This window comes from Ischnura elegans, chromosome 9 (genome assembly GCF_921293095.1).
Source record: "Ischnura elegans chromosome 9, ioIscEleg1.1, whole genome shotgun sequence".
In the NCBI taxonomy this organism is placed as follows: Eukaryota; Metazoa; Arthropoda; class Insecta; order Odonata; family Coenagrionidae; genus Ischnura; species Ischnura elegans.
In genome coordinates this window covers 66030915-66057997 of record NC_060254.1, presented here as the reverse complement: position 1 = coordinate 66057997, position 27083 = coordinate 66030915, and the positions used below count along the sequence as shown (strand labels likewise).

At 37.5% G+C, this 27083-nt stretch overlaps 1 protein-coding gene across 2 annotated transcripts; it reads right to left on the bottom strand.

Moving 5' to 3' along the window:
* Positions 1-282: 282 nt before the first annotated feature.
* Positions 283-26977, bottom strand: LOC124165134. Of its 2 annotated transcripts, none has more exons than XM_046542439.1 (9): positions 26720-26977; positions 26185-26309; positions 25836-25969; positions 23363-23567; positions 21416-21598; positions 15037-15185; positions 13506-14016; positions 8952-9264; positions 283-4001 (listed from the first exon to the last, which is right to left on the bottom strand). In XM_046542439.1, the coding sequence occupies exons 2-9, from the start codon at positions 26302-26304 to the stop codon at positions 3997-3999; spliced, it is 1620 nt and encodes a 539-aa protein (XP_046398395.1). In that variant the 5' UTR covers positions 26305-26309; positions 26720-26977; the 3' UTR covers positions 283-3996. The 2 variants fall into 2 exon arrangements, with proteins under 2 accessions (XP_046398395.1, XP_046398396.1); XM_046542440.1 differs by lacking the exon at positions 26720-26977 and adding an exon at positions 26425-26607.
* Between the last annotated feature and the right edge of the window lie 106 nt (positions 26978-27083).

The window sequence follows — 27083 nt, the reverse complement described above, 5'->3', positions numbered from 1 at the left end:
CAGATGCAACTGATTCCCAACTGTAGTTACAAAATAGTCGCTCCGTGTGCGCTGGGCCTTAAGGTCAATGTGTCCCACGGCACACGGAGCAACAATTGCGCTTAGAACATACACGTGCAGATATATGCGTGGACAGTGTCTGCGCATGACTGACCTTGACACATGATCGACATTTCAATTTTTCTTTTGCTCTTTTAATCGTAGTCCTAAAATCAAGTTTGAGAGATTTTTGAGGTTAAATGACGAAATTCACGGTTTTTTCCACGTTTTTTCACGGTAGAATAAATTCACGGCTTATTCACAGTTTTAAGGTTTTCACGGTTGAGTGGGAACCCTGTTGATGGAACAATGAAATGGTTCACACCAAATCACCACATGTACTCAAAATATGAATAAATTTGATAGCAGCAAAATGTAGAAGATAAAATTCCATTTTGAATCTGCACCATACCGAAGGCATGCTGCTTGAAACAAATTCATGTCTAGTCCAAAACGTAGAGAAAGCCCAAAATTGAAACAGGGTGAAAAAATTTGAGTTACTTTTTACAAATGAAATGAAGAAAAAATACATCCCAACAACTGTAATAATAACATGGGATTAAGTGTTTCTCTCATATATTCTCAAAAAGAAAAACAGCTGGACAAGATGACAACAGTCGATATTCTCTGAAATAAAATGTGATAGATTGATTGAAAGATGTGATTTGGCTTTAATTTACACCATCATTATTATATGCACATCCCAATTTAGAAGGAAATTCATTCAACAACTTTCAAGATGATGTAAAAGATGGATTTCTTAGGCGAATAATGTGACTGAGAAAAAAAAATGAGAATCAGATGGAAAAAGGTGTTTGCGATAAATTCGGTAACATAACAATGATTCAGTATTTGAACTTTATGAAACTGTACTTCACCAATCATAAAAGAAAACTCTGCAAGTACACCTGTAATTTACTCAATCAATGAAAACCTCTTTAAATAGAGATTCAGAAAACTCTTAGATCATGAATCTTTATTTTTCGATGGCACCCACCATCATGGCCATAACAAAAGTAAAAGAATGAGATGTCTAGATAAAAGTTATTCTTTCATCATTTCAACAATAAACAGGACCTCCATTGCCAAAAATAAATGAGATGTGACAGTTGCGGCAGTAAATCAGGTATTGATTTTAGTCGCTCATATGCTGAGGATTCGTCAGGGCTGTCGTTAAGTCGAGATTCATCTGCAATATTATTGAGGCCAATAAGGCAAAGTAAGAATATTAACCTCCATTTTGAGAAAATGGTGAAATAATAGGAGATCAACAATATTCATGTGAGATTTAGGCAGCATATTAACCCATAACTTAGAGAATAATGAAATTGTATGGAATGAGCTTGAGAATGAATGCCTAAGTAGAATTGACTAACACATAAAATAAGATGCCACAGCTGTTACAATTTTAAGCATTTTAACAATAAAAAAACTAAATTAGTGGTGACTCAAACTGAACCAAAAACTTAAGATTCGCAAAACATACTTAATATCGATACCAATAGGATAAATGTACATGACATTTCCTTTGAATTCTATTCTTTGGAGTATTTCAAATCTTTAAAAATACGTCAATTAATTTCAAATAAAAAGATAGAGAATTGAAATCTTTGCATTAGTAAATTGTTGTACTGGATGAAGTTAATATATCCTGGAAAGAATTGCAAGTTTGCAAATAAATTAAGGTGGAATAAAAATAATTAATTTGAACTTTGTACAAATAACAAATAATTTTGTACCTTAAGTGATCACATCCTACACAACTACCCAACATGGTCATAAAGAAATAGTCCCATATGATGATGTTTCTATTTAGAACATTATAATGCCAAAAAGGCTCATACCTTAATCATGCATTGTTGTACCCACACCCAGTTCAACATGCACCAAGAGTAGATAACGCAAAATATGGAAAATTAGCAGAAAGCTGAAATGTTACAAAAACAATAGATTTCTTATTTTAAAAAATTACATCAATTCCACTCATGCCCTCACTCACATGACATAATGGCATAGGTGGAAGTTACAGTAAAAAATGTAGCAAAGACACAAGGCATTAATGTGAGAGCTCAAGTCAAGAGTTTTCGGAGGTGCTTCACAACCCATGAGTTATGATATGTAATGAAGAAATCCTGCATATTTCAAAGGAGGAAAAATATATCAGCGACGATAAGAAGGAACCGCAAACAAAATAATTAGGGATGGACGGATCCAGGATTTTTTTGGACCCAGATCCGGATCAGATCCTTGATGTGTCAGATCTTTGGATATTTTTGGATACAAATGCATTTCCAATTGCCTGCTACACAATGAAGTAATTATTCAAGTTTCTACTGCCACTACCGCCAGACATAACTTTCGCTTAGAAAACAAAGTTTAAGAAAAGACACAATAAACTGCATTGTTCTTCACTGATGTACTACACTGCAAAATGGCCTTTCCTTTGGTTAGCACCAAACAGCAGAATGTCAATTTTACAAATGAGTCAGTAGGAGATGGAGGGTCCTAATAAATAGCAGAGGGGCTTCTGATGGATGAGACCATTTGGGAATGACAATAACTTTAGTAGTGGGGAATGGGTATCCACCTTATGATATATCCTTACATGTACAATAATTTTGTGGTGTAAATCAACTATCAACATGTATTCTCCTTGTTAGATTAGTGCTGAAAATTCGACTGAGAGCTTAGGTAGGTATGTGCTTGGTACCGAACGCAGCCGCAAACTTTGCGTACCGATTAAAATGGCCCTGGTGATACCTCTACAAACAGAAGGTAGCCAACCTTCCTTCCTTCGGACTGTGTGGTCTCGGAAAGGAAAAAATTTTCAGAGGCATGGGCTGAAGGAGGACCGAGGATGTTTCTTTTTTTTAATCTGCAACATAGTCACAATTAAAGTAGTTATTATCCTGTGCCATTGAGATTCTCCCGATGGCTGTTCAATCTCTTGGGAAGGGTCACACTATGTGCCTGTCGTATTTTGCCTTAAAATTTTCCACAACTAAAATTCTGATGCATAACCCCTATGCTGTTAAACAAAATGATTCATGAGTAGTATAAGCATCGCAGAGCAACGGCACATGCAATGAGAGGATCGGAACTCTTTCCACTCCATGTAACGTGCCGCTTCATTCACCAAAGCATAAATTTAAAATTTCGGATCCAGACCCAAGCCTTCAGCGAATTTGGATCCGAAGTATCTGATGAAGGGCAATATTTGCGGATATTTGGATCCAAGGTATCCAATCCGACCATCCCTAAAAATAATGTTGATGCTGAGAATGTCAATCTAGTTTAAATAACAAAATAAACCAGCAATCAAGATAACTTTAATCAAAAGACTTGAAAGAATCAAAAGAATGAGAGAAAGAATGAGTTGTGAATAAAACTGAAATATCACATTGATTTGAGAAAAGGAATTGTTAAACAAATGAGATAAAATAAAATGTTTTTTATAGATTATTAAATCGCAACTCAAGAAAAATCAGCTGAGAATTTTCAAACCAAAATTTACACATCTCTGAGAAATAAATAAAAATTATATGTTTTGATGAAGTAAATATAAAGAATAAATTACTCTTGCCTTGGCTTGATCACAATGACCACATAATCTTAGATTCATGCCTCCCCATGCCAAAAATAGATCATATTCTTTGGCATGCAATAGATTCCCAGTAGAGAGTCTAATCCACTAACCACTGTCTAGCATGGGCCTAGTCAGAAGTCAGCAAGTGCTGAACATAGTTTACCAAGCACCAGAGAGAACAATAACAAAAAAGCGAAAGCGTGTCCTCACAGCGGCAAACATTCTTCGATGACCCACCCCCCTAACCTTAATGAGATAGTGAGAGGTCGTTAAACTTTGGCATATATAAGTTAACAATAGTGAGATATGAACGACATCTGAGATTCAACAACAATTAGTATTTCCCAAATAACTGGATTCAGTAGGTGTCTTCATTCTGAAAAGAAAAAGTATGATCTGATTTTGGAGAGAAATTACAGTACTCAGAGGTTGATATGTGTAGTTGACTGGGCAACTGAAGCAATCTTTGCCTCAGCCAACAAATTTATTTTCCATTTGTGATATTCACATACTGTGGCAAGTCCGCAGTAAGCTACACCACTAAACTAGCCTTTCAGTTGAATAACTTTGTAAGTGAGATATTGATAGGGTGACAACAAACAATTATAACTTCAAAATAGGGATTTTCATACTTATGAAAAACTTTCGTTTAAAACAGTAACATTAACTTCAACCAATACCCATTGGCATGACATTTGTTCAAATTGTCAACCACTGGACTAAAAAGAGCTAGACAATGGGAAATTTCCAAAATTTTGTACTATCTTAGGTTTTCCCAGCGTATCAGGTGCAGAAAAGTTTCTTGAACAGAAAAGTTTCTTGGAGACATGGACAACATCAACCGGTGGAAAAGCTGAGAAACTTTTTTTTCCAAAACTTTGATTTTCAGATAGGTTGCTCGTATTTTGGGCCTTTAATGTTAAATTGATATTCAGAGTAATGGAAATCCAGTTCACTGTATATGCGGCTGACCTAATGGTTCTGTAAAGATTTTACTCCTCCTACCCTCTCACTTTACCAAAACAAAAACTCAGAAGAGTTTGAATTCATCCTATTGATAAGTCAACAGATCTAAAGGCCCAGTCACTTGCAAAGATAGTTTTTTTCTAGAAATACCATACCATGTGCATAGACCATTTAAAATATTTCACTAGAAAGAAGCTTAACTTCTGCAACACTTATATTAATGCCACATGGTGCTACATTTTCCTCTAAAAATTGAAATTCCATAGGAGTGCTTAGGAAAGCATATTAGAACACAACCACCAAGCTCTTAAATATTTTACCAGTGTGACAGCAGTCTGAAAACACATGACTTAAAAATCAGCTACACCATAATGCTTCTAAAATAAGGTAGTTCATGTTTCAAATAAATCTTTCACCATTTCTCTGATACAACTAATGAAAAATAACAGTAAATATACAAAGTGCATCAGTATGCCATTAACCAATCAAAAACATAGTTGCCCAAACCTCCTACTCAAATGGTCATTTTTAGCAATGGATTACTCACATGCAACATAAGATATCATCCAGAAATTTTTAAACTCTATAAAGTAGACCTTACATGACCAGTCTGTACCAGAGGATGGCTCTATGAGCCAAAATGCATCGCACGCATTAAATATTTGTGGAAAAGTGCAAATTCCTTTTATTTTAATGAGCTGTTCTTAGTAGTTTGGGAATAAATAAGGAAATTAAATCGTCTTGGAATATTACCAAGTGTTTGAAATTCTCCCACAGGAAAATGTAGTCAAAGGTTTACTCTGACTAAAATATCAATGTGATAACATGCATTTTAAAGGAGTAATAGATCACCTTAAAAAGGCAAAATAAGGCCAGTTGAGCATGAGGGGTCATCTTAAGAAAAATAACTCACTCTACCTACTCAGAAAAAAATAGAATCAAATGTTCTTCCATTTTCCAAACCTCCCCAGAAATAATTGTATATCTCATTTTGTATGTACATGTGTCCTGAAACTTAAACAGAGACTGGCAATTAACAATAGGTTTAAGAAAAAAATTCTTATGAATTGAATTTTTTTTTAAATGGAAAAGAGATTGCTTATCAAGAAGAAAAATAACCTTTTAATTGTATAAGCTAAATTGTACGGCTTCCTGAGAACCAGGATATCACATGGTCTGTGCCCCACTTTTCAGAGGCAGAATATTTATATATCCCATCTCTAGAGGTCCAAGATGAGATTACTATAGTTATGGCAGTGTATTTGAAAGGCTTTCACCATAGAAAATTTTTAATAGCCCAAAAAATTACTTTAAAATGGTAGTAATTTGCTGGTTGGGAAATTTTACAATTGATGAAATAGTTATAACCAACTTTAATACTCTTCACTACAATGAAAATGCAAAAATGTGTGTATATACTACCCAGGCCAGTATCCATTCATCTGAAAACATGCTATAAGAAAGAAATTAATTTATTCAACCAAACTATAAAAGCACCTATGTACAAATAAATCCTTTAGAAACAATAAAATGGTTTCTCTTCCAAACACATGCACATATGTCATACTTGCACCAATCTTTATATTTTTTCTCTCTCTTCCAGTCACAGTTTGATTTTCCTAGTAAATGCTAGGTCGTTGGCTACAACTGGATGATTATTACGGTAGACTCTCGTTAATACGAACAATGTTATTGCGAAGTTCTCGAAGGGGATCGGGTTGGTGTGGTGGCTAGAGTGTTGGCTTCCCACTCAGCGGGCTCGGGTTCAAATCCCGGTAGTGGCAGAGAATTTTCAGAGACAGCCCGATCCCTGCTTGAATGTTGTGTGGAGGACATTTCAAGCGCAACACTCCGTCCGTCGGATGGGACGTTAAACCGTGGCCCCTTGGCGCCTTTTGTTAAGAGCAGGCTAATGCTGACGCCCAGTTTCTTTCCACCCTTCCTTCCATACCCATCCCTTGTGGCGCAAATGACCTCAGCTGTCGGCCGCCTCCTTACCATACCATACCATACCAAGTTCTCATTTTTACGAACCAAATCGTTGATCCTGACGAAAAGGCTAATCTAATCTATAGCAAAAGAAACGTTATTACAAAATTTTCTCTATTACAAAATTAAGAACCTCAGTTCTGGTCCCAAGGGTTATAAAGCGAACTTTATTACAAAGTTCCATGGATAAGCAATGGTGTTTATAAAACTAATGGCATTTTTATAGGTGGATATCCTCATGGTGACATGGTGACCCACTCATTACCGCTCATAAATTCTGATGAGTATGTCCTCTTCTAACGAACATTCGATTCATGAACTTTCAGAGATGCGAACATTTGAAAAATTTAAGCACAACTAAAATTCAAATTTGGTGCCTTTGGAGTTGACTGATGCAATGTAGCATGGCATAAAGGAACTCGCACTTTGGGCACAGGCTGAGCAAATTGTCAATTAAATCCATTGCAAAGTAAGTAACCATTCAATGTTTTGCCCGTTCTTCCTCTCAGGGGACAGAACATTTTATTCGGCTCCACTCGCATCACACAAGCAGCTATATCAGTTCATCACAATCGTGATTTAAAGCAAAATTGTAATGCAGTGTTCCATTCTGCATGATAACCACATAGGTTTATCAACTTACGAACAAGCTCTCGGACCACATCTTGATTGTATGTTAAAGACAATCTATTTGTACATACAGTACACTCCCGATTACTCGGGCTAATGATGGGGAAAGATGGCACGAAATATGTAATCGGGAAACACGGATAATCCAAATTTTTTCTTAAATTTTGTAATGTTCATAATTTATGTAAAACAAACAATATATTATAATTTTTGCAGATACTTTGTTATTTAAGAGTGCTTCCCAAACTCATTGAGAGCTTTCTTCGCCAGTTCGCAATCTTTTTAGCGGCGATAATATGGTTGTATGTACTCGTATTATCAATGCTCAATGTAAGGCCTAGTTCCAAAAACCACACATCGGTAGCTGTGTGATCATGGATACAGAAAAGTGATTTGCACGAATGCTTCAAACCACTGCTACACGTCAGAAACTACACTGTCATGCAACACGCCACGCAGTCGCATAAGTTGCCGGGTTGCAACTGCTGCGCAACGTGTATCTGTGATCAAGGACCATGGTTGCGCACTGTGAGGCTTGGAAATCAGGAACACGGTGCTCCCGTGAATGCAGCTAGCGCGTGATCACTTCCGTTTTGCGAAGGGGATTCTAAAGCAAATACTTAGCCCGGTGTTTCCTAGAATTAATGCCATAATTCCGATGATTTTTCATCTGATTTTTTTTAAATATCGCGGAAAAAATTGAGTGAGAGTGAAAATCATGCACGGATAATATGCAACCCTGATAAACCGCAGCCAGATAATCAGGAGTCTACTGTAATTTATTTGCATATATCATACTCTGAGAGTATTCCGCAGAGTGAGTATAAGTTCAGGAGATAGAAGGGACTAGGAATTTTGGCAAGGTATGTTTTTATTGCGATGATTCCTGAGGAATTCCTCTTGCAAAGTTTTTTATTACAAATCTCCCGTTTTTTGGTCCCTTGAACTTCATACTAACGAGAGTTTACTGTATATGGTATCATCTTTGGCCAGTTTTTATCCCATGGTCACTAAATTTGTGATAAATCACTTACTTCACACTATAAACATAAAAAGATATGCACAAAAGCACTGCAACGACAGTTAAAATAAAATAAATATGGTAATCATTTCATCGAGGGATTGCTTCCACAGCCATAACTGTCGATTTAATCAAACGGCAACTAGGCAACATTTCAGAAAATATAGTAAATATGGACATGATTTATCACAACTGGACTTCAGAAAGACAAGGAAACGGTGAACTTTTATACCATGTCCCAACCTATTCCCAAAACCCAACCCACTCCGACAATATTGGACCAACCGATATATTATGAAACCCATAGCAAATGAGGTGCTCATCCTTAATCAAGATAATTACCATAATTAAAATCTTTCGTTGTTCTAGGGTCAATATTTTGTATTATTTAGAATATAAAATAAATGATGAATGTTGAGACCATAGGATAAAAACTGGAAAAATGATAACATTCTACTAAACCCAATTACTTTATTACTTTGGATTACTTTATTTGGATACTAATATCAATGAAATTTAAATTACGTTTAATAATTTTGCATGCATTATGTTCCTGTTTTTAAACACAGCAAAAGTTAACACACTGATGTACTTCACAGTTTAGGACTTAAACTGATGGTTATTCAACATTACTTTGTCCATTAGTGAGCAAAAAAATTGGAAAATGGTTTCCTCTTATATTTGGGTAAATATATAACAATTACAAGAAGTAGAACTCACCTCGAGGACAAAAGAGGATAGACTGGACAAATCCCATGTCCAAACGGCACACCAACCTCCCTGTACCACCACCAGAGCTCCAGCGAGGGTCAGCATAATCAGCAAATTCAAATGTAACACCATTGACAGTTTCAGACACTGACAAGTATGCAACAGGGTATTGAAGAGGCTGGCAGAGCTGCAGCCTTATCCTGTAATCCTGTCCACGGGCCAAACGCACTGGCTCACCCAACGATATGGTTGCCAGAGAGTTGTACTCCACTTGTTCACAGAATGGCACCTTGCAAAGAACTCTGCCCTCAAGATCAAGGACCTGTGGTTCACATAAGAAAAGCATTAGTATTTCAGCAATGCCTACTTATACTTTCTGATATCTCAGCACAGAGAAAAACAACATTATTAACAGCAATAATAACTCACAATGATTAAAGGATATATGTACAAACCCATATTATAAATAGGCATGTACTAATACCAGATGTTTGCTAACACTTACATTGATTTCAATAAAATTTCCCCATCCATGATACTAATCACACCATGGGAGAAATGTTTCTATGAAAAAATCATTTAGATTTGATAGCCATGATTTAATCTGATCCTGCATCTCCTGACTGCAGGCCAGGTACACTACCAGTTACACCAGCAAGTCCTCCACAAAGACAAATTTTGTGAGATCGAGCATGTGATACAGGTTCAAATACTGGCTAAACCAAATGATTTTTTCAGGTAAAATTTCGTCCTAGGTGAAAAAAACTTTGTACACATGAGAGTGAATGCGTACAAAGTCACTTGCATCATGTCGAGTCCCAATACTATTTCTGATACTATGCCGCACCATGAAACACCATTTCTGATACCATTCAGAGTCCAAATACTATTTCTGTTTGATACTACTTCATTAAAAAAATATATATATGCTCGATATTCCATCACAAATATTATTAGCCAGGCTCAGTCAGCAGAGAAATCAGATTACCAAAACAATATTTTTACAATAAAAAAGGATAATACCATTTCCCCTCATTGCTCAAGCTCATTGGCATGTTAAATAGTTTTTTGTTACATACCTCAAAATTTTGCTTAATTTGGTTATCAAAAGAACCAAGCACTGTCCTATATTTAGCAAAAGTCACCGATAGCATTTAGAAACCAAGCACTCTGGAAGTAGAATTCAACACCTGGTTTAATAAGTGGATTTAGGGGTAAAAAGCCAAAATATGATTGTAAAAGATTTGGCATATGTTATATTCTACAATATTGCCTCCAAAAATATCAATTGATTCATATTTGTACAGATACTAATACATTCCAATTTAAAATTATAATTTCAAATCGACTCAAAAATCCACAGTCACATATCACTAACCTTTAAAAGAGTAATACCGTATATCTCCGAATATAGTCCCCCCCCGAATATAGTCCCCCCCCCCAATTTTGAGACCTCAGTTTTGGGAAAAAATTTAAAATGTAAAGGAAGGCAATTTTTCTGTGGTTAGCAAGTTAAGATTCTAGATTCGATAAAAACTATTATTTTCTGTGAAGATTAAGAACAAATCTGTTCACATATTTTCCATCACAACAAAATAACTATACCTAAAACATGTTGTGATCCATTGCATGTATCAGTAATTTATAGTTCCTTAACCAGATGTAATGAAGAAATGAGAAATTTTCCAAGTATCCAAGGCTATTGTATTTTTTAAACCTTAACAAATTATTAATATTTTTGATTTCCAAATGACTACAGACAATGTCAATATATAAGCTTTAACTTAAAGCCCATAAACAGTATTGCATTTGGCCCTGAAACTTCCTTAGATCCAGTGTAACACACCCATCAAGTCATCACAAATCCAAGTGACCTGAAGAATTTAGGAAATCTAAATAAAATTGTGTTAAATAAATTATAAATATTATAAAAATATTGCTATCAAATGCCTTCTAAGCAAAACAATTAAACTACAGGACTCACAAATATCAAAGTAATAAAATTAAGAAATAAACTTTTTCCAACAAACATTAAAACTGAAAAAAAAATTATATCAATTTTCAATGCCTCGTCGCGAATCATTGCATAAGTTACACAAAGAGCTTCTGCTCTGCATTTGCGCACAAATTCGACGATATTTTCCTCTAATTCTTTGAATCTGCCGCATCGAGACCCCCGAAATGACTTCCGCGATGTATTAGCGCTTTGCTAGCGCTGTAAATACTATGATTTACGGCGTATTCTGCAACGGCTATTTTTAAATTGGCATCGAAACTCCGTCTTTGAAGGCCTCTAATCTGCGTCAGGATTGATCCTCATCTTTCTACTTGATCCATCACCTCACTGTTGAACGTAAAATTATTTTTAATAAAGAAAATATCGCGGAAATAATTGCGAAACGTTACGCGACGTAATTTATCGATCCTATTTACCCTGACGAATTGAAGATATTCCTCAATAAATTGATTACACTTTCGATGCTGAGTCGCTGTATTTCGATCAAATGCAGTAATGCCGGCGCTTCTGGTTTAAAGTCTTCGATTATTGCGCCTTTTCAGAAACAAATGCATCACCTATTGCGCATTCTTGTTCTGTGAAGGCGGTTATGGCAGTGGTTGTAAACACGAACCGCACGGAGGTATAGTGGCTACGGACGCAATGAAATGCTAAATCGTCACGAAAGGTTCACTTTATCTGTTTATTTTTCGCAATTATTTAAATCGTGTAGTTATTAAATGAGCGACGGGTACATATACTATTGATTCAATCCTAGTGTTCGATTAATGTAATGATAGTGTGTGTTTAATTTTCATTTTAATTATTTACTGTTTTGCGTCATTAAGTGATCAGTGTCGATTGAATTATTCTAACAATACTTTTCCAAGAAAAATTAGCGGCTACCCGATGGATTCCGTGAAAACGCATATTCGATATGCTATTTGAATCGGAATAATCGTATCTGTACAACATTTGTGGTAAAAATTGTCTTAATTTCCGGTAAAACGTGGCAGTATTTACTAATATCTCCGATTATAATCCTCATAAATATACTCAAATAGAAAGACTACGAGAACATTAGCCATTATGCTGTTATTTATTACTTTATGGTCACCTTTAGTATGCTAAATTGGATTACACTCGATTATAGTCCCCCCCCTTACTTTTCCGTGGCCATTTTTGGAAAAAAAAAGGGGGGACTATATTCGGAGATATACGGTAGGTACTTTTATTTTCCATTATGGAAAGATTTCACGGAGTAAACCCTGAAGTTATCAGAAATGCCCCATAATCATTTGTGAGTAAAAATTACTCAAATTAGGTAATTATTACCAGAGACTATGTTCCCATAAACAGTGAACCAGAAGCACAGCTTATAGACTGCTACACAACATTGATTTTTATGTACGTCCATACGGACGTAAACCAAAAACGTGAATGCATACCCCAGGAAAAAGATTTGAACCGAGAGGATTGACAACTAAGCGTAGAATCCTCTTAGTAATGTTTTACCTTGGAGCATGTAAAGAGGAGTGCCTACCCTGAAAGATGCCCAATCACAGAAGTTGTATGACTCAAATTAACAAACAGTAATGAGAAAATTACGCAAAGGACACGTCAGACACAATCAGAAGTAGCACTCCAGGCTTCGGGAGCATGAGATGCACCTATGCATTTTGGTTTCAATCCATTAAGCCATACTGAAATGCATAGCAGACAGACAGACATCCTCTCTTATGAATACATATAATCCCCCCCCTTTACTTTTACCATGGGCATTTTTGGAAAAAAGGGGGGACTATATTCAGACATATACGGTATACAGGGCGTCCCATTGATCTTGACCACCCGAAACAACTTTTTGTCCAGATGCAAATTCTAAAATGTGTCAAGCACATGTTCATTATCCGTAAGGGGGACATTAATCAGCATGGTTGCCTTCCTTGTAGCTTTGTTATTTACAAAGATATGAACAGCGGTATGTCTTTTTAAAATGACACCCTATATTTTTTATTCGGCAATTCATTTCCTCTCATAAAGACTTATTCAAAAATGTAGCACAGTGGACCATTAACATAAACAGAACGTTATGAAAACATAAGAAACTCGTCCACTTACTGGAGTTAGCAGTAAACAAATGACAAGCAAGTTTGTTTGTGGACAACAGTTTCGCTGGCAGGATAGCCAGCGAAACTGTTGTCCATAAACAAGCTGACGCGGAAGAAAACCCTGAAGAAATGCAGAGATCAAACCATCGCCGTGGAAACCTACGTTCTAACAAATGACAAGCAAGTCAAAATATAACACAAAAGTCACTTTGAGCCCAGGACCACAACCGCATCCACGTCTAGGACATTTAAAAAAGACATACCACTGTTAAAATTTTTTTTAAATAACAAAGCTACAAGGAAGGTAATCATGCTGATTAATGTCCCCCTGATGGCTAATGAACATTTGCTTGACACATTTTTGAATTTGCATCTGGTTAAAAAGTTATTTCGGGTGGCCAAGATAAATGGGACACCCTGTATAATAATTAGAGGACATCGATGCTCAATACTCACAGCCACCTCCATTTCCTCCTCGTAGGTGAGAGGTGAGCGGGGGTGGGGATGTCGTCCTGACTCATCGACAGATGATGATGAAGGGTTGTGATGGCAGGCATCTTCACTGTCCCTTGCCACCCACCGACCACCATCCACACCACCACGAGTCACTGACGAGAAGGCACTTAACGGTGCCAAGCCTGTCCACACCTGGATCCCAGCAAGCACCACGGAGTGTGTGACACAACGCAACTGACAGAGGAGGGTAACAGTTGAATGGGGAGGGACACCATTCAGAGCATTTGGACCACTGCTTAATTCAGGACGGTAGCCACCTAGCAACCTCTCGGTAGGTGGAGACTCTCGGTAACCTATCAGAGGGCCTGCCTTGAGGTACCTCCGAGAGCAACAACGCAAACTGATAGGTATTGAGGAACGTGGCTTGAACTTTGTACAGAGACTTGACGGAACCTCTAAGTCTGTCTCCTGATGCATGCCAGTTCCCACATCGGCCGTCTTCTTGACAGCACTAAAGTAATAAAAATGACAAAATAATGTGATTAGGACTGACAGTATTGATTTGTTAGCTTTTTAAGTTGAGGCAATGGAAATTGGCCACGAAAAACCATTCAACTAGGCCAGCAGGCATGGATTGATAGAACAAAGCACATTCAAGTAATTATGAGGTTAGATATTATAATGTTGGCAATCATCTTTTGATTGTAGGGCAGATGAGATTGCTCCATGCTTTAGAATTGTATTAATGAATATGGCAATAGCTCTTAGCTAAATTTTCAAAAATTTCCTCAAATCTATGAATGTATTTCAGAACAAAGCCGCTTATGCTAACCCTAACACTCCAGCCACTTTACACCAAATCCCATTCGAGGACTAACTTCACTATGAAGAACAAGTTACTCCTTTTTTATTAATTAATCATTCAAGTAATAATCAAGAATTAGCCAGTGGCATACCTTTATGGAGTCAACTGTAACTGCACTTCAAATGATAAAATTCCACAGAGGAAAAATCATTTGACTTGACAGGGATGAACCTGGATCTCCTGCATTCACACAGTGTTCTAATTGTTCTGATTGAATGACCAAGGCATTGTTTTTCTCTAAGGAGTGTTGTTGGCTTTAGAGGACAAGGTGGCTAGTGTTGCCAGACAAACAATACGTACTTTGAATGCTGGGGCATTCACCATAACAAGTCAGTAGCAACCACTCTTGCCTTACACTCATATAAAAATTAAGTTCTGGCTTTAGCCTTGGTAGTGCGGCGCTATGGGCACAAACATGTTGCCTTGAGGAAATGCATGTCTGGTAGCATAAACCATCAACGCAAACAAACTCTGCCGAGGAAGAAGATTCCTTGGTAGTTCAAGTGGTAGAACACCTAGCACAAACTCGAGTTTGTATGTACCACAGTCAAGGCAAATGAATTTTCCTCAGTGGAGTTTTCACACCTATCTCTCCAAAGCTGAGTAAAATAAGAAAAGATATAGTAGAAGAAGTGAATGTAAATGCGAGACTCAGAGAAAACATACCATCTTGCCTTAAGCAGGGCATCCACTTCATCCTTTGTAAGGACACCCCTTGGCTGGACATGTTGCTCCAATTCATCACAGCCGAGTGCCATGAACCTTAGGTGAGACATTATCTCAGGACCAAGAGCCCTGCGTAAGTCACAGCCATCCTTAAGAAATGAGAAAAAGTCACATTAAATGAGAATGCAACATTAAATTTTAAATTAGAAACAGGGAAAATGAACCTCAACATGTTCACTCCGACATGACCCATAGTTAGGTCACAACCATCATCCAGCCCACGTGATCATGAATTTAGCATTTTCCTTCACCTTGTGGTAGTTGCCATTTAGCAAAATGAGAAGCTCGAATCATAAAACTCAAGTGTGTCTACTATATATGTAGATGGCAACCTTTCTGTAGTGACAAGAAGTTGAGTGTGCGCCATCAGTGGGTCACATTTTCACCAGACTGGATAGGGGTACAGGAAATGACAACCTATCTAGAACTCAGCAAACTCAGACTTAAGTAGGTAATTAAGCAGGGGAAAACACAAAGCTGTGTTCATACATTGACTAAGCATTTAGCTTCACTTTTTTTGCAGCTCAAAATATTTCCCAGGTTTCCTGTGTGAAGTATATCAAAAGAGGACACATACAGATCAATACCTCAATGCCACCTTGCATCACCACCCTGGTCAGAAAGTTTCATTGGTAGCAACTTTTGTTCTTAATGCATAGGACATCTCAGATATGGAGTCCTTGACAGCGAGAAGACGCTTTTAATAGAAACCCTATGCCAAAATGGCTATGGAGACAAACTGTGGTAGAGATGGGCATAAGTATAAGAAAGGTGACAAAACCATTAATCATGACAACCACATGGCCAAACCATATGCTGCAATAACTTTCATTGCTGGGACATATATCTCCATAATTCTAAGAAAACATGATGTTATCCTGACACAAGGGTAGTGTAGCAAAGATGGCAGGTTTACTTCTGCAACGGAAGGATAAAATACCTTTTGAATTTCAGGAGTGCATATACAGTGTGCATTGTTCATGTGGCAGCAAGCACAAGAGATATACAGAACATTGACAGGGTTCCCACTGTAACTAAATTATAAAATTCATGGTTTTTTCCAGGTTTTCAAGGTCTTAATGTCGTCAAATTCACCGTCTGTTGATAAGGCATTTTAGGCAGAAATATTGATCACATAACAATCACCTGACAAATGTTAACCATAAATTTAATAAACACGACAGATGCCGTGAATGCAAACGCAGCAATGAAAGTATCTAATATGACACCAAAAATATCTCTTATGACATCACCTAACGTTAGGAAAATTCAGGGTCGGCTAAAAGTTGTGAGTGGTAAAATGGAGGGAGCAGGGAAGTCAAGAAGTGTCTATATTTTTGCCAGGGTCGTGAACAATTAGGTTACAGGTCTTCCAGCTTTGGTAAAGTCTTAAGGTCAATGTGTCATCATGGCACTTGGACCAATAATTGCACTTCGAATATACATGTGCAGATAAATACATGGACAGTGTCTACGTGTGACTGACATTGAAATATGTTCAATATATCGATTTTTATTTTGATATTTTAATTGTGGTTCTACAATCAAGTTTGAGAGATTTTTAAGGTTATTATGATGAAATTTACTGTTTTAAGGTTTTTGCAGTTGAGAGGGGAACCCTGATTGAAAACCCATCTGCAAGAGTGCAAAAGAGCCGTGAGAAAAAGTAATTCAATATTCATCTCCATGATCTCTCTTGAAGTGGACCTGACCAAAAATTATAATTGGTGAGACACAAATATTATGTAATAGAGAGAAATGCTTTTACCCCAGGTTTATAAAAAAAGCTTTAGAGATCGCCATCACACAAAAAACCATGAACCCAGAGTCAGGGTATCCTCTACACCAGTGGTTCCCAAAGTGGGCGCTACCGCCCCCTGGGGGGCGTTTCTGTAGTCTATGGGGGCGAAAAGTGTCAAAGGGGCAGTAGGGGGGCGCCGGAGGGTCCTGATAATGTGACAAATGCGAACGTTCCGTAACCGTCATTTTGTCTTCGTTTTCAAGCTTCGCTTCTAAAGTTTACTTTGTTTCCCGCATATGGAAGCAATTTAAACCATGCGTTTTCTTACATTTTAAAGTAAGAACTGTTGAAAAATATTTCCAAGCCTTTATTGTAGGGATGAGTCGATTCCACTTTTTTTCGATTCCGATTCCAATTTCGATTCCTTCAAATCGATTCCCGATTCTCGATTCCATCGATTCTTGTTCATTCTAACTGGTGGGATTTTGATTTATCTGTAGCATCGCTGTCATTAAAATTTAAGAATTGAATGGAATAAAATAACTAGGGATGGACGGATCCAGGATTTTTGGAGCGAGATCTTTCGAATCGGATATTATCGAATCCAAATGCATTTTCAAATTCCTGCCATTAAACAAAGTCATTATTCGTTTATTGTGGGTACATACAATCAATGGAATGCTTCTTAGATTTTCATTCACATTCTAATATTTTTATAAATTAAAAATTATTTTATGGGCTTTCAAGTTGCCTTTTAAAAACATCTTCACATACTCAGGGCCTAAACTGTTACGCTTGGGTTTGGAAATGAAAATAGGAAAAATCTTAGGATGAACCACTGACCAGTGGCGTAGCGAGAGGAATATAAATATAAAAAACACAATTACTTTCCTTCATAAAAGGAAACAAAATATTTAAAAATCATGAATTTACAAGAATGAAAAAAATGAATCATTGAAAAATGAAGTTTTTCTCTTATGAAGGGCGTTAAAATTAGTTTGAAACCCTCTCCTTTGTACCCTGTTGTTTAAAAATTTTCCCCCTGGTTTTTGATCCCCCCATAACAAAATTCCTGGGTACCCCCCTGCCATCGACTGAATTCCAATTTTCCTCACGCACGTTTCCCCCGAATTTTACTTTCTCATCACTTACGGACTAGTGTTTCATCCGAAAATGCTTCAGTATGGTGAGGTGGATTTAGCACATCCTCGGGATAACTTACGCCACAGTGCACGCACATGGCATTCATTGGTTCTCCTTATCTCAGTGGAAATGTTTACACGCAAGACATTTTTATCGGCGTATCATTAAATTGAATTGCAACTGTGCAATTAGCAACACAATTAACAGTATTTAAAATGGCATTAACATCATGTGTGACGAGGTGCTCAACCGCTTAGCATGAGGAAGAAGTGGGCAGCAGAAGCACGTAAAGGAGACGTGGAGGGGTGGCGTATCCAGGAATTTCGTTCGGGGGGGATTCAAAACCAGGGGGGAAATAAAAAAAAAAAACCGGGCACTAAATAATGGGTTTTAAACTAATTTTAACACTTTTTATAATCGAAAAACTTAATTTGTTAAAGAAAAATTTTGTAAATTCCTGATTTTTCAATATTTTGTTTTCTTTTGTGAAGGACAATAATTGTGTTTTTATATTTCGGGGGGTGAGGTCCGGACCATCCCCATGGCTACGCCACTGGGAAGGAGCACGTGAAGGAGAGGTGGAGAGGAAGGAGCCCGCTCCCTCCGTATTTCAAACAACAAGGCTACAAATGAGGGAGTCGGACGAAGAAATCAGATCTTGCTTCAGTGACGTCGTTGCCTTCAAAGCGAAGCCGGGCGCGCTACGTGATATATGTAGTTGGCGTTTCCAATCAGTCTCTAATTGTTTGAGGGGTTAATGCTGCGCTTGTTTCTTTGAAAATTATGCTGTTTGGACAATCAGTAAAGTGTAATTGTAGAATTGTAGATAGAAAACTGAGTGGCAATCAATTAGAGCTGAAAAATAAACAGAAATATCGTCAGGAATGCGTCTCGTTTGGTCTAATTCTTTTTTAAATCCCGTGCATATCATCTAATTGTCGAAACTATCAAGATATCTTCGGGCCCAAAAAGTCACTCTCCTAGCATTTGTCGTCTAGAAACAGAGAATTGAAGCAGGTAGGCGAAAAAGGTCAGTTGGTGAGGCGAGTTAGGGATGAAACACGCTTCAATTGTTTTCATGTGATTTGATATTTTCCTTAGAAGACAATGATTTTTGGTCCGTGTGATTTCGGATACAAAAAAAAACAACAGAGGCACGGGCTGGTGGACGGCCGAGGGAGGTTTTCTGAAATCTGCGACGTAGTTACTTTTGACGTGGTTATTATCCTACGGCGCTGAAATTCCTCCCATGATTGTTCAATCCCTTGGGAAGAGTCACACTATGTGCCAGTCGTATTTTGCCTTTTTTATTTTCTGGCTGAAAATCCTGGCCACGGCTGAAATTCTACTCGCAACCTCTGCGAGAGCTTTCAAACAAAACGGTTCATGAGTAGGACAAGAATCACATGCGACGACGCATTCGAAGAGAGAATCGGAACTCTTTCCACCCTGATGGGGCGTTGCATTCACTGAATCTATTATTTAAAATTTCGGATCCAGATCCGATGTCTTCCGCGACTTTGGATCCGATGTATCCGATGAAGGGCAATATCCGCGGATATTTGGATCCGAGGTATCCGATCCGACCATCCCTAAAAATAACAATAGCCGCGGTGGCTAAACAAGAATGTAGCGTTCATTGCGTCCATACACACTAGAGCAGCCTGGCGGGTGCGCGGTGGCGGCCGAACGCAACCTGTCGAGTCCGCCCGGAGGCCGCGGCGGCTTATGCCAAGCAAGTATCAACTTCCTCAAGGGTTGCATTGATGAAACTGGGCTATACAAACGCGAATGTGTCTATTTTTTTATTATTGACGCAGACGCGTGTTAGTCTAAAAAAGTTACGTATATAAAAAAAACCCGCTCTCAGCGCGTAATTATAAGAAACTTTTTTCACAGGAAAACTCGCTCTCTGCACGTTTTTATTATCATCAGACTTCAAATATCATTCGAAAATAAAAAAATATATATTTCGATCTATTATACTTTAAAATTGGTGGTCGAGATGAATTCTCCGAATGTGATTCGTAATCGCAATACTTTGATTTGCCATGACCAGCGGCTAATAAAAGAACGGAAAACGCATGCATTGCTTCCCGATCCCGAGGTTTCCAATTTTTTTTCTCTTAGAGTTGCTCATGATCACGCGCCATTTCAGGGTTCGTCGGTTTGTCGCTCTTGCCGACATTTTCATGTTTCTGAGGCCGCTTAGGTATGTTAGTCGCAGCACCCGCGTGCCGGGCGTATCCTCCACGCGGGCAAGGCTGACACTGCGGCCGCTTAGATGCGTGGCAGCCTTTGTGCCCCAAACTTATAGTCTGTGCTCAAAACATTTATCTTCCTGGAATCGATGGAATCGGAATCGACTTTAGGCGATCGATTCTCGATTCCGATTCCGTGCCCGAGAATCGGTGGAATCGAGAATCGACATTTGGAATCGACTCATCCCTACTTTATTGCACAAGGGAAATGTTTGAAGGGGTTCAGTCTCATTTAGTTTATCGTTGGTACAACTTCACGACACAGAGAACTTAATTATTTATTAGTCATTTAATTAGTCATTGTTTTTAATTTCATTATTACAACGCTCCTCATTTGGTTAATTAGTATATGATTCTGATTATTATTTTAAAGATAACGATTGAGTATTGAGTATAGGTTTATGGCTCAAAAAAGTTTGGGAAACACTGCTCCATACCTATCAAGGAAGAGAATGCTCAGGAGGCAACCAACTAGTGATCAGATAGATGAAAATAAATGGACCACATTAGTGAAGGACAAGCTAGAATTATTTCTGCCAAAATATAAACTAACTGAAATTACCTCAGTCTTCTCACTCAGTCTAATGGCTTTCTATGCCTTTTGCTCAGAGAGGTTAGCATTGAAAATGGACAGATATGAGTAGATATTCATCTTCCATGTTTTCTGGAACAATTTTTTATTTTCCTGATTTCCGCAAGGGCTCTTTTACCCTGATAATAATAATTATAATAATAATAATTCTTTATTAATTCCAGGACATGTGGTCAACATGTGTAGAACAGATCAAGTAGATACACAAAACAAATATAGACAATAAAAGTAAAATTAGATATTAAGATGTAATGGTATAAATTCATCAATAGAATAGTAAGATCTGCTCACCAAATACTGGTAGAGTTGATTCTTAAAGTTACATATGAAACATATTTCCCTTAATTCTTTAGGTAATGAATTGAAGAATCTCACACCAGCATAAAAAATTTCCAGTCTTGTGAAAACTCATTTCATTTTCACTATGAAGTACAAAATTTCAACAAACATCGCTCTCGACAGTGACATTATGTATTAGAGAAATACACAGAAAGAAATAAAAGTGTGGAACACCCCTTTTATAATTTCCACATTTATAAACCTATAGAGTTCATTGCTCTCACTTCCATTTGCATCACTCACCTCAGGATCCAACCCACATCTTTTGCATTCCTGTCGAGCCCATGACATGGATGCTGCTATCAGGCTTGCCTCACCCCCATCAGCATTTAAAAGGTCCTCACGAAGAATTGCCTCCAGTGTGCCACGTGATATATGGACAAAGCTTGGGTCCTGAAGGAGCTCCTGGAGGTATGTGCACATCACCTGTAAGTTAAAGAAAATTAAAATGATAAAAGACACTCCAAACTCCAGAACCCAAATTCTAGGATGACACCATCCAAAGAAAGCATAAAGTCTGATTGACTGATGATCGGGAATGATGCAAACTCCCTCCCCTGATTAGGCGAAGAGTAAAATATTTCAAAGCCATTATATTTATGATGAACACTTGTCAATAACAAAATAGAGTAATGCATGCAAGTAAACTCGCTTTCACAGGGCTCAAAAATAGTAAGCAGTGATTCAACAGGCTAACAATAACAAAAAGCTGCCATGCACAACATTGGATTCCTTACCTAAGGACAAGTGTAAGTTTTAAACAAGCAAAATCCAGTAACTTAGTAATCATGAACAAGGTCAATGTCTGGGAAAATGACAAAGATAGCTACATGCAGATAGATGGTAGATGCATAATTTAACATTCACAAACCAATCTGTTGGTACAGATACTAATCGTTCGTGTTATCCTGACCACGCTCTCTTTGAGAGGTTTACCAGAAATCTGTACCCTAGTGCTTGTGTGAGTGATTGTGTTGAGCGCTTGTGAGTGTGATTGTGGCAAAACTTGGTATCCTTCTTAGCCAAGCCCCTACACCTCTGCAAAGGAAGACAAGTTATAACCTAGATTACCTCAGCCAGGTCACTACAGACCCGCAAAGGATACTTCTGGGTTGTGTGTTTAGTCTGCGGTGCGCCCTGGCGGGGAAGTAACATTTCTGTAAATCACCACAGAAGTGAGAGTGTGTAATAACATGGCATCCTTTGGAGAGACCATCCAGCTCTACGAAGGGTCCCAGGTTACAACACAAGGCCACCTTAGTGAGGTCCGACAACCTTGCGAAGGTGTCCATTTGGGTGTGTGTGTTTGTGTCTGCGGTAGTCCTTGACATGGAAGTAATTCCCGTAAATTGCCATAGGAGGGCATTCTGGTGAAGTTTTTTCTGTTTATTCCTCTGACGAGTGGTGTCAAAATTTTACGGCCATTTGGGAACCCCTTTTGAATCATCTAGCATTCAAATAAGTCTGAGTCATTAATATTTGGTTGGCATCACAAAGCTTTAGCTCTTTTTAAATGATTTAAGGTTTCCTTACAAACATGTCATCTGAGCAAAGGTTAAGATTTTCAGTATTTTTCACTTTGAATGAACATAGGAAGTGAGTTTCAGTGCTTAACAAAATAATTATTTTCTGTTAGATTTCATTTACTGTACAAACTACTCTATACTCATTTTAATCCCATATTTTTTTTATAAATTTGTTCTGTTCCTCTCAAAGGTTATTTAATGGATTTGCCCTGCACAATATAAGAGAATTTTTTTTCATTAAATCATGCAGGACCCATACATAGAAATGCTTTATTCAAAATGCATTAATTTTTCACTGCCTTTCATCGAAGGATTTCTCTTCCTAACAGGTTTCTTTCTGTAGAAAGATTACATTATGGTTTCTCTAGTAGTGGCTCACGTCACCCCAATGAGGGTATTGGGATTCCCTATCCAACTCCTTCCATCCCTATCCTCTCCCTGGAGACGTCGTCGGGCTCTAATCGTGGCGGCACCTCTTGTCCTTTTTCCTTCCGTTGTTCTTCCCCTCCCGAGGTGTGCGGGTAAAAAAGAAGACTTACAGGCCCAGCCCTCGGGAGAGTAACCCCGTGAACCCATTCCGGTCCTCGTTTCACTTGCCTTTTACAGGCAGATCACTTTCACTCCATTGATTCCTTGCACACTTGCTGCATCCTAAAGCTCATACCTTGAGACTTTCCTGAGCCAGTTCTTTCTCCTCAAGGGCAGATGCAAAATCGTAAAGGGAGCAAGCATTACTGGGTCTCAGCAGGTCAACCAGGTGCACAACACAGCTTTGTCGTAAATGAGGCAGCAAGTACTTCTTGGCAGCATAGAGAGTGGCACATGTAGCCTCCAATGAAGGGAAAGATGTGCGATCTGTGTAAATATACCTGACAAGAACAAGTTAACAAGTCATAAAATTAGTCATTGGCACAGTTTTGCAAAAAGAATCCTAACACAATACATATTCTCAAATATATAAACAAAGTGATCTCGATCTTGGACAATTTAATCTAATTTTTCATTAATTACTACATAGTAGAAGCCTAATATGAATTAATTGATGATAAATTTAAAAAAACAGAGAGAAAACAAAATATTTAAATTTTATATATATACTCATAAAACATGGCTATGGTGGAAACATTTTCAGACAAGAATGTTTCTTCCAGCTTTTGGGATAGCTGCTACATAATTGTTGTTTAACCTGAAGGTGACTCAAGGATGGGAGGAGAAACATCATCTGGAAAACAACAACTACAGGAGAAAAAAATCCTGATAGTGGAGAGGACCAGTCAACTACTTGTCTAGGAAACGACACAGCCAAAATTCTAAGAAATTGATATATGCAATCATATACCACCCAGGTACATATAAGCAATCAAAATGTACAGGTCAAAGTCTAGCGAGCAAGGCAGGATAGTCTAAGCCCCTCCCACAATGTTACAGAAGATACACAGTCATATGTTTACCTTCTCCAAAAATGGGCTTTATTTCTAACTTCGGCTTTGCAAGGGAAAACTTAAGAGGAAACTCAGAATTTAATACTAAAAATCAATCTGTAGTCAGTTTGATAACTTTGTAAAAAAAAGAAATACCCAGTCTCGAGGGGAAGGAATAACAATATTTTCACACAGTGTGTTCAAAAATTCATGTTTGAATGGCAATAAACTTATGTTCAACTGGACCCTTCAAACATGACAGGACTTTGAATTGAGTTTTTAATCATCACAGAGATTTGGGGTAGTTCTGTTTTTGATCAGTAGGAATCACATATCATTATTCCTTTAATTTCCTTCTGATAAATCTTTCCTTTCTATAAAATAGTAGATCTGATTTCGTTACAGTTAACTCAGGTCGCCTTTATGACGACAAATTATTCTTCCATCCCTCTCCCATCCCTATCCCAGAGACAGATATCATAATTTTGGCTGCACCTCCACCTCCTTTTTACTTCACTACCTTCCCCTTGAGGCGCAGAGAATAAAAGTCACAGACTTATGAACCTGGCCTCAAGAGTGCATCCTTGCAACTTCCCTGAACGGCTATGGCCAACTATGGCATTTATATTCAAGAAATCTAGTTCATAATCTTACTACATCAAAATTTTTATACTGACTACATTTGACCTCATACAATCACATAAAATTAGCTGGTTGGAACTCATTACAAATATATGCATTACATTAGAAGAATTGCAGAGCATCCTGCAACTCATATTAATAAAACTGTTAAATTGGGTATAAGGTCTTCCATTGGATAGTCTCTCTTAATCCTCAAGCCTGGCTAAATCAGATCTTTGAAATGCAGACATTAATAGAGACCCTGACCCAGTTGTAAACCTAAATAGCCACTTCTTAAGTCATTTTCTAGGAAAGGATCAGGTGGAATGCTTCAGAGTGAATGATCAGAGTACGTACACAGTTATGGGCACTACAAAGTTAAGTCCCAAATAGGCTCCCATCCTTAATTCACCCTTTGCTTATCCATCCATCACCCCTGATCCATCCGCACCTAGCTAGTGGATGTTGACTCACGAAATTATAAGTACTTTACGCTAGTTTGGTTTTCTCTCTTATTTAGACTATTTAAGAAGTCTTCCCATTCATTTCATTAAAAAATTTAGTTTGCTCACCCCTCTAAGACCAAATTATGAAACTAGTAATTATAAATTCTTTAGAGATTAGCAAGGAAAAATTTAATTCATATTTCTTACAGTAGCTACTCAAGGAGGTACCTCCTTGTAGCTACTATGGAAACCTAGGTCTCTATTTCCATTCATTACTTATGCCAATTATTAATAGCAATAAAGAAAATTCCACTTTAAAATAACTAAGATTTATGTTTTACGCCCATCTTTGAAGTTCTCGACTTTTGTACGTTATTTTCTGCTGAAGAGTGTACCGGAATAGGAGCGATGTCATTTATTGAGTGTGAAAATAGAAATACCTACTATGCATCCTTTCTTGAAACATGTTTAAAAACGAGACTTTTTACCCGCTCGTAAACAATAGCTTGCGTTACATTACTTTCTGAAAAAACCTTTTTTGGCAAAAATTGCAAAAAAATTCCAAGCAACCCTTATTGCTTGATTAAAATAAAAACGCGCCTTAAATGCATAAAAAAAGAGATAGAATAAGAGAAATGAAACAACTCACTCCAGTAGAATTCTGAAGGCTTCTGGTTCAACATCCGGTACTTGAATCACATGCTTCTCAGCAATAGGGCCAAATAGCATAGCTTCAAATACAGGACTGCAGCAAGCAAGTAGGACTTTATGTGCCTGAAAAATCTAAAATAAATCCAGAAATAATATGGGAGAAATTGATGGAGAAAATTTCAAAACAATGACGCCTAAATTACATCGAATAGTACGGCCTATGATACTCAATTATAAATTACGATAAGTTTATCGTGGTAAAGTATACCTGGGAAAAAACTTAAAATACCACTTCCTCATATTTTAACCCAAAAATATTATGAATGCATTAAGTCTAGAGGATATACCTGAGTACAGCTTTCCCCGGACACTTGGAAAGTACAATCCGTCCACTGTTTAGTTTTATGAAGATGTCGAATCCTTTCAGACACTCCAACTTTAGATAACTGCCAATCTTCAGTGTCCATCTTACCTATTTAAAAGTTAATGCTAAGGTCAAACACCTTAAGAAGAAAAAAGTAGGATTTTTTTACACACGCTCAAATTTCAATGTCAACCAGTTCTTCATTTTCGGCGCGGTTATTCACCTCTCCGTTCGAACGCTTTGTTATGGTTTTGTTGGATAATTTTTAGTCATTCAGCATTTGTAATCAACTCCTTAAAAGGTAGACAGAGATTAATTTCCTTACATCGAGAATTTAAAATGGCCATTGTGAGACCTTGAAACTGAGGAGAACATTTTAGAGCCCGAGGCAAATTGAAATTACGCAACCGATAATGTAAACAAAAAGCAGACAAGAGGGTAGACAATTGGGGAATCCCATCGCAAAAATTAATCGCTCGGCCAACATAGAAATTTACCATCAGCATTTGAATGAGTACCTTTATGATTTTTGAAGATTTCAATGTCTAATCGAATGTGGACTTCAGCATAACAGGGATTACACAGCCTATTTATGACCGCTGCGCTGAGTACGAATCGCCATCATCATTCCTGTTAATTATGGCCCACTCTTATGTTTCAGAATACCAACCACTAAAATTAAAAATGTATTTAGCCTATGGATACTCCTTAAAGAGAACTTATATAGATTAGATGAAATTCTTTCTTTCAAATCTACTAAGATATTTAAAGTGAATTTTGGACAACCTTTTTCCTTTATCTTTTTGAATGTCGTGATAAATCATTAACTCAACTTTTAATTTAGTGGTAAGCATGAAATTGACAATCGCCATCCGTTGATTA